General features: G+C 45.4%; 1 protein-coding gene across 1 annotated transcript in view; it reads right to left on the bottom strand.

The window, feature by feature from the left end:
- Positions 1 to 8,849, bottom strand: part of LOC122543652 (zinc finger protein 665-like) — a 93,488-nt gene extending 84,639 nt beyond the window's left edge. The window contains exons 1-2 of the mRNA XM_043682469.1: positions 8,653 to 8,849; positions 528 to 1,490 (exon numbers count right to left, since the gene is read on the bottom strand). Coding sequence (XP_043538404.1) covers positions 528 to 1,163 — 636 coding nt within the window. The 5' untranslated portion in view covers positions 1,164 to 1,490; positions 8,653 to 8,849. The remainder of the gene's footprint in view (positions 1 to 527; positions 1,491 to 8,652) is intronic.
- Positions 8,850 to 9,147: the final 298 nt, after the last annotated feature.

Genomic DNA, 9,147 nt, shown 5'->3' with positions numbered 1-9,147 from the left:
TAAACCTTACAATGCTGATGAATCAATGAACCCACACTCCTGAAAAATTTATAATTTCTCACAATTCTGCTACTCATTTACTGCTCCTTCTGATACATGACATTAGAAACTTAGTGCTGGAGGTTGAAAGAAATGAGCAGCTTTCAAGCAAAAACCCATTGGATCTCTCAGCTCTCAATGAGAGTCCAAGTCTGATGGTGAATTCAGGTAACCTTTATTGCGACCCAACCTCATTACAGCTTCAGTCACCCGTATGGACCCACTCATACTGCTGTAAATTGCTCACATGACTGAATCCCTTCCCACCCTCTGGGCAGGTGAACGGCCTCTTCCCCCGTGTGGACCTGCTGGTGGGTCAGCAGGCCGGAAGAATCAATGAATCCCTTCTCGCACTCTGGGCAGGTGAATGGCCTCTCCCACTCGTGATTCTGTAAGTTGCGTTCATGTTGGAATCTAATCCCACACTCAATGCAGGTGAATGGCCTCTCCCCAGCGTGGACCCGCTGGTGCCTCCGCAGGTCGCCCACATGACGGAAGGCCTTCTCACACTTGGTGCAGGTGAATGGCCTCTCCCCAGTGTGGACCCGCTGGTGCATCCGCAGGTTACCGACACGACCGAAGGTCTTCCCGCACTCTGGGCAGGTGAAGGGCCTCTCCCCCGTGTGGATCCGCTCGTGATTACGCAGGTCACTCATCTGACTGAACCCCTGCCCGCACTCGGGGCACCTGAAGGGCCTCTCCCCCGTGTGGACCCGCTCGTGCCTCCGCAAGTTGCTCGTACGACGGAAAGTCTTCCCGCACTCTGAACAAGTGAACGGCCTCTCCCCAGTGTGGACCCGCTGGTGCCTCAGCAGTGCAGATGAATGAGCAAATCCCTTCTCACACACCAAGCACGTGTACGGCTTCTCTCCAGTGTGGACCCGCTGGTGTGCCCTCAGGTTGGAAGAATTCGCGAACCCCTTCCCGCACACTGAGCAGGTGAACGGCTTCTCCCCGGTGTGAACACGCTGGTGTGTCTGCAGCTGAGACAACTGAATGAATCCTTTCCCGCAACGGTGGCAGACAAACGGCCTCTCCCCGGTGTGAACACGTCTGTGAATTTCCAGCACCGAAGGGGAAGGGAATCCTTTCCCACAGTCCCCACATTTCCACGGTTTCCCCATGGGGAGAGCTTTCCTTGTGTCAGTCTGGGTTTGAAATTACAAACAGAATGGGTACACGGTCTCTCCCCACCATGAGGGGGGAGATTTTGATCTCCCAAGCTGACAAAATGGTTTGAAGCACTCTCCACAGTCAGCGCACCGAATCTCTCTCACTCAGTTATCTCAGTATTTTTCCTGCCGCACCAGTGTCCAAAATCTCTCAAGCAGCCAAAAGCAAACATTTCTTCTCAATTGGAATGGTTGCTGATATTCAAGTCCCAATGAATCAAGGGGCTCTGTCAGAAATTGATGTATCAAGTGCTTTCAAATTTCTTTTTACATGTCTTCCTGCAAAAACAAATTCACAAAATAAGTGATCACTGTCAGTACAGTTAAATAAACAGCATTGATGGCAATTCCTGTAAATCAGCAGCCAGTTGCTTGCTGATCACACATTATCCAGGACAGAGAAGCCTGAAAACCCTCATGCAGCCAAATGGCCTTAAGTGTGTATGGAGGAAAATTTTATTTAGGTGACAATGACCTGGAATAAGCTGCCGACAAAGGTGCTGAAACAAGGAATGAAAATAAAATATCAAGACTGCTTGCAGAAAGAAAGCCAGTAAAGTTGCTGAATGAGCAAGTTGGGGAATGGGTCCCAGGAAAATAGTGAGGAAAGAGATCAACCTACAGTTGGGAAAGGGAGTGAGTCAAACAGTCAGGGCAGGAAGGAATAAAGCAGAGAACAAGGTAGGACTGATAAATTAAACTAGGTAAAAACAATGACTGCAGATGCTGGAAACCAGATTCTGGATTAGTGGTGCTGGAAGAGCACAGCAGTTCAGGCAGCATCAGAGGGACAGTAAAATCGACGTTTCGGGCAAAAGCCCATCATCAGGAATAAAGGCAGAGAGCCTGAAGGGTGGAGAGATAAGTGAGAGGAGGGTGGTTGTGGGGAGAAAGTAGCATAGAGTACAATAGGTGAGTGGGGGAGGGGATGAAGGTGATAGGTGGGGGAGTGGCGTTATGATAAGGGATAGTATTACTGCTGTACTTAGGGAGGATATTCTTAGGAATATATCCAGAGGAGTTATTTGGGTGGAACTGAGAAATAAGAAAGGGATAATTACTTTAATGGGATTATAATATAGGCCCTCTAATAGTCAGCAGGAAATTGAGAAACAAATTTGTAAGGAGATTTCAGTTATCTGTAAGAATAATAGGATGGCCATGGTAAGGGATTTTAACTTTACAAACGTTGATTGAGACTGCCAGCGTTCAGGGTTTAGATCAAGAGGAATTTGTTAAGCGTGGACAAGAAAATTTTCCGAGTCATTGTGTGGATGTTCCTACTACAGAAGATGCAAAACCTGATCTACTGTTGAGAAATAAGGCAGGGCAGGTGACTGAGGTGTCAATGCAGGAGCACTTTGCGGTCAGTGACCATAATTGTACTGTATTTAAAATAGTGATGACAAAGGGTCTAAAAGTCGAAGTTCTAAATTGGAGGGAGGCTAATTTTGATGGTATTAGGCAAGAACATCCAAAAACTGATTTGGGGCAAATGTTCGCAGGTAAAGGGACGGCTGGAAAATGGGAAGCCTTCAGAAATGAGATAACAAGAGTTCAGAGACAGTATATTCCTGTTAGGGTGAAAGAAAAGGCTGGTAGGTGTAGGGAATACTGGACGACCAGAGAAAATTGTGGTTTTGGCTCATAAAAAGATGGAAGCATATGACAAGTATGGATAGGAGAAATTAAATAAATCCTTAGAAGAGTATAAAGGCAGTAGGAGTATACTTAAGAAGGAAATCAGGAGTGAAAGGGGGTCATGAAATAACTTTGGCAAATAGGGTTAAGGAGAATTAGAAGAGTTTTTATAAATACATTAAGGACAAAAGGGTAACTAGGAAGAGAATATGGCTCTTTAAAGAAGGGCCCTGAAGAAGGGCTTATGCCCGAAACGTCAATTCTCCTGCTCCTTGGATGCTGCCTGACCTGCTGTGCTTTTCCAGCAACACATTTTCAGCCCTTTAAAGATCAGCAAGGCAGCCTATGTGTGGAGCCAGAGGAGATGGGGGAAGATACTAAATGAGTATTTTGCATCAGTGTGTTTACTATGGAAGATATAGAATTCAGGGACATAGATGGTGACATCTTGGAAAATGTCCATATTACAGAGGTGGTGGTGCTGGATGTCTTGAAACACCAGAAAAGTGGATAAATCCCCAAGACCTGAGCTAGGGAAACTAGGGAAATGATTGCTGGGCCTCTCGCTGAGATATTTGTATCATCAATAGTCACAGGAGCGGTTCTGGAAGACTGGAGGTTGGCTCATGTGGTGCCACTATTTAAGAAAGGTGGTAAGGAAAAGCCAGGGAACTATAGACCAGTGAACCTGACACCGGTGATAGGCAAGTTGTTGGGGGAATCCTGTGAAACAGGATCTCCATGTATTTCAAAAGGCAAGGTTTGATTAGGGATAGTCAGCATAGCTTTGTGCATGGGAAATCATATCTACAAACTTGACCGAGTTTTTTGAAGAAGTAACAAAGAGGATCGATGAAGCAGAGTGGTGGGTGTCATCTATATGGCATTCAACAAAGTTCCGCGTGGAAGATTGTTAGCAAGATCTCATAAAATACTGGGAGAACTAGTCAACTGGATACAGAACTGGCTTGAAGGTAGAGGAAAGAGGATGGGTAGTGGATGGTTGCTTTTCAGACTGGAGGCCTGTGACCAGTGGTGTGCCACAAGGATCGGTGCTGAGTCCACTACTTTTCATCATTTATATAAATGATTTGGATGTGAACATAGTGGGTATAGTTAGTAAGTTTGCAGATGACACCGAATTTGGAGGATAGTGGACAGCGAAGAAGGTTACCTCTGATTAAAACAGGATCTTGACCAGATGGGCCAATGTGCTGAAAAGTGGCAGATGGAGTTTAATGCAGATAAATGTAAGGTGCTGTATTTTGGAAATGCAAATCAGATCAGGACTTATTCAACCTCAGTGTCATAGAGATGTACAGCACGGAAACAGATCCTTCGGTTCAACTCACCCATGCCGACCCAATATCCAAAATTAATCTAGCCGCATTTACCAGCACTTGGCCCATGTCCCTCTAAACCCTTGTGGTGTAAAATAGGAAAGAGGATGGGTAGTGGATGGTTGCTTTTCAGACTGGAGGCCTGTGACCAGTGGTGTGCCACAAGGATCGGTGCTGAGTCCACTACTTTTCATCATTTATATAAATGATTTGGATGTGAACATAGTGGGTATAGTTGGTAAGTTTGTAGATGACACCGAATTTGGAGGATAGTGGACAGTGAAGAAGGTTACCTCTGATTAAAACAGGATCTTGACCAGATGGGCCAATGTGCTGAAAAGTGGCAGATGGAGTTTAAGGCAGATAAATGTAAGGTGCTGTATTTTGGAAATATAAATCAGATCAGGACTTATTCAACCTCAGTGTCATAGAGATGTACAGCACGGAAACAGATCCTTCGGTTCAACTCACCCATGCCGACCCGATATCCAAAATTAATCTAGCCGCATTTACCAGCACTTGGCCCATGTCCCTCTAAACCCTTCCTATTCAAACACCTATCCAGAGGCCTTTTCAATGTTGTCATTGTACCAGCCTCCACCACTTCCCTCTGGCAGCTCATTCAACATACGCACCACCCTCTGCGTGAAAAAGTTGCCCCTTAGATAATCTTAAATCTTTCCCCTCTCATCCTCAACCTCTGCTTTCGAGTTCTGGACTCCCCTACCCCAGGGAAAAGACCTCATGATTTTATAAACTTCTATAAGCCTCCAATGCTCCAGGGAAAACAGCCCAATCTATGCTGCCTCTCCCTGTAGCTCAAACCCTCCAACCCTGGAAATGTCCTTGTAAATCTTTTCTAACCTTTCAATCCTTGCCATTCAAATACTAATTTTACACAGAGGGTGGTTCACATGTGGAATAGACTTGCTGAGAAAGTGGTGGATGCAGGTACAGTTAAAAGACATTTGTTTAAGTACATGAATAGGAAATGTTTGGAGGGATACAGGCCAGGAGCAGGCAGGAGAGACTAGTTTAATTTGGGATTATTGTCGGCATGGATTGGTTAGACCGAAGGTCTGTTTCCATGCTGCATGACTCTATAGCAGGTTCATAGTTCTTGACAGTGGAGTCGCAGGTAGACAGGATAGTGAAGGTGGTGGGTGTTTGCTTTTCGGAGGGGTCAGCATGGACTCGATGGGCTGAATGGCCTGCTGCCACACTGTAGGGCTTCTATGATTTACCGCAGTTGTGTTTGCCCTAAAGCCTCCCACCTTCTGCCAATCCAAAGACAAGTCCAACTCTCGTATGTGTGTTATCCAACTTCTTAATAATTTCTAGTGAAGACAGCCCACACCTCCCGCTGCTGCCAGTAACCTTTGCAATGCTGATTAAACAATGCAATACTTGCAGTACTGAAATTCGTAAGGCTTCTAACGATACCACCGCTCCTTCTGATGAACAGCATTGGAAATAAATGTTGGAGGCTGAAAAAAATTAGTTTAAAATAAAAATACCTACCTACCCTTACACTCAGCTCCCCGCTCAGCACACTTTACTAACTGCCGGTAAACCTTAAAGCAATTCATCCCCACAGTGCAATGAATTCCCACTTTCCACCAAAATCCAGGATGTACTCACTCACTCACTCAGTTGCTGTCTCACAACTGAAAGATCTCACAGTAACTTCTGTCTCCAGGAAGGGAAAACATCTTTGAAAGCTGCTCTGAAAGGCCAGTCTCCACAACGACACTTCTGCTTTCACCGATGACAATTAGAGTCATACAGCACGGAAACAATCCCTTCGGTCCAACTCATCTGCGCTGACCAGATATCCTAAACTACACTAGTCCACTTGCCAGCATTTGACTCACATCCCTCTAAATCCTTCCTATTCATATAGCCATCCAGGTGCCTTTTAAATGTTGTATTTTGTAGCAGTCTCCACCACTTCCACTGGCAGCTCATTCAATAAATGTACGTGAAAACATTGCCCCTCAGGTCCATCTTAAATCTTTCCCCTCTCACACGAAACTCTAGTTTTTGACTCCCCCTACATTGGGGAAAAGATTTTGGCTATTCACCCTATCCATACTCCTTATAAACTTCTATAAGGTCACTCCTCAGGTCCCGATGCTCCAGGGAAATTATCTCTGGCCTATTCAGCCTCTCCCTACAGCTCTGCAAATATCCTTGTAAATCTTTTCTGAACCCTTTCAAGTTTCACAACATTCTTCCATAGGAGGGTGACCAGAATTGCACACAATATTCCAAAAGTAGCCCAACCTATGTCCTGTGCAGCCATGACATGACCTCCCAAACCCTGTACTCAATGCTCTGACCAATGAAGGAAAGCGTACCAAATGCCTTCTTCACTATCCTGTCTCCCTGGGGAGTGGGGGGAGTGGGGGGAAGAGATTAGGACCTGAGGGCACAGCTTTAGAGTAAAGGGAAGGTGATTTAGAACAAGTATAAGGAGAAACCTTTTCAGCCAAAGAGTGGTGAACATATGGAATTCACTGCTACAGAAGGCAGTGGAGGCCAGGTCACTGAATATATTTAAAACAGAGGTAGATAGGTTCTTGAGTATCATGTGGAATCGAGGGTTATGGGTAGAAAATGGGTGAATGGGATTGAGAAACTTATCAGCCAGGATTTAATGGCGGAGCAGTCCCGATGGCTGAAAGGCCTAATTTCTGCTCCTGTGTTTAATGGTCTCTTACTGTCCTGGACTAGGAGTGTGAGAATTGGCAGCAGGAGTAGGCCATTTAACCTTTCGAGCCTGCACCAGCATTGAACAGATCATAAGTGGATATGAATACACCTAACATCTTGGTGAATACGCTGGAGGTTTTTCTCACTGGAGCAGAGGAGGTTGAGTGGTGACCTTTTAGAGGATGACAAAATTATGAGGTATATAGATGTGAACAGCGGACATCCTTTCCCTGGGGTGGGGATTCAAGAAAAGGGACTAAATTTTGAAGAGAGGAAAAGGATTTTAAAAAAACATGAGGGGCACCACTTGTTTTCCATAGAGCGTCATTTGTGTGTGGAACGAATGTCCAGAGGAAGAAGTGATGCAGGTACAGTGAAAACATTTGAAAGATATTTGGATAAGTACATGAATGATGAAATTTAACTTGGATAAATGTGATGTGCTGAATTTTGGAAAAACAAATCAGAGTAGGACCTATACACTATATGGTAAGGTCCTGGGGAGTGTTGTTGAACAAAGAGACCTTGAAGTGCAGGTTCATAGCTCCTTGAAGATAGAGTTGCAGATAGATAGGATAGTGAAGGCAGCATTTGGTATGCTTTCCTTTATTGGTTAGAGCATTGAGTAAAGGAGTTGGGAGGTGATGTTGCAGCTGTGCAGGACATTGGTGAGGCCATGTTTGGAATATTGTATGCAACTCTGGTCTCCTTCCCAACAGAAGGATGTTGTAAAACTTGAAAGGGATCAAAAACAATTTACCAGGATGTTGCCAAGTTTGAAAGACTTACGCTCTCATGTGAGGCTGCATAGGCTGGCACTGTTTTCCCTGGAGCATCGAAGGCTGAGGGGTGACTTTACAGAGGGGCATGGTTGGGTAAATAGACAAAGTCTTCTACCTGCGATGGGGAGAGTCCAGAACTAGAGGGCATAGGTTTGGGGTGGGGGTGGGGGTGGGGGTGGACATAAAACGGACCCATGGGGCAGCTTTTTCACACAAAGAGTGGTGTGTGTATGGAATGACTAGTCAGAGGAAGTGGTGAAGGCGAGTATAATTACAGCATTTAAAAGGAATCTGGATTTAGGAAGGATTTAGAGGGATATGGGCCAAGTGCTGACAAATAGGACAAGATTGGAATAACTGGTCGGCATGGACAAGTTGGACCAAAGGGTCTGTTTCTGTGCTGTACATCTGACTCCAACAAGAAAGGTTCAGAGGGATATGGGCTAAACAGGGTGGGGCTAGTTTATTTTGAGAACATAATCAGCATGGACTAGTTGGACTGAAGGGTCTGTTTTTGTAACTGATCTGTATTGGTCTTAAAACCATTTTCATGCCTTCCCCCATAACCATCCACTTCTTTGTTGTTCAAAAATCAGATTAACTCAGCCTTGGGTATATTCAATGACGCCCTAACTGCAGGAAGACATCCCCACTTCTCAACTCAATTCCTCTTGCTAATATACCACTTGCCTTGCTCACTGTTTGTTGCACCTGTCTGACAACTGGCACTGACTGGTGTAGAAGGATGCTGAGGCCCTTTTGTACATCCACACATCATTCCTGTTGAAAGTCTCCTGCCCGAAATGTCAATTCTCCTGTGCTTTTCAATTGAGACACAGGCCTGGACTAACTTTCATGAGTCCGACCCCTCCCTGGATTCACTCCGTTTCCCTTCCGTTCCTGCAAGTCAACAGCGAACCCCGGAATGGAAAAGGGGTTGAGAAAAGAGAGTGCTGTACTCACAGATGTTGGAGAGAGGAAGAAAATTGCAGTCTGGGGTGAAGCTCAACCTGAATTTAGACAGAGAGAGGGGCAACACCATCTTCAAAAGCTCATGGTCCAACTTCCGCATCCAGACTATGGGTTTGCTGCGATTGGCAGGAGGACCAATCTCCATCCGGTCCTCCAGTGCGTCCCATTGGTCCATCAAAACAAGGTCTTGGGACGCTGTCGTTTGTAATAGGGCCATGCGCAGTGTTTTACTGACACCCGCGAGCATGCGTAGTGGTTGCTGACACCGAGGAGCATGCGCAGTATGGAGATGCTGGTTATGACTGACAGATTTTCAAAGGTAAAAATCACACAACGCCAGGTTATAGTCCAACAGGTTTGTATGGAACCACTAGCTTTCGAAGCGCTGTTTCTTCATCGGGTGGTAATGGAGCAGAATGATTAGACATAGACTTTATAGCAACAGGATTACAGTGTCATGGAATGTAATGTTAAACAAATTGAGCT

This window comes from Chiloscyllium plagiosum, chromosome 44 (genome assembly GCF_004010195.1).
Source record: "Chiloscyllium plagiosum isolate BGI_BamShark_2017 chromosome 44, ASM401019v2, whole genome shotgun sequence".
NCBI lineage: Eukaryota > Metazoa > Chordata > Chondrichthyes > Orectolobiformes > Hemiscylliidae > Chiloscyllium > Chiloscyllium plagiosum.
The sequence above is the reverse complement of the archived record's forward strand: the minus strand, read 5'-3'. Positions and strand labels throughout refer to the sequence as shown.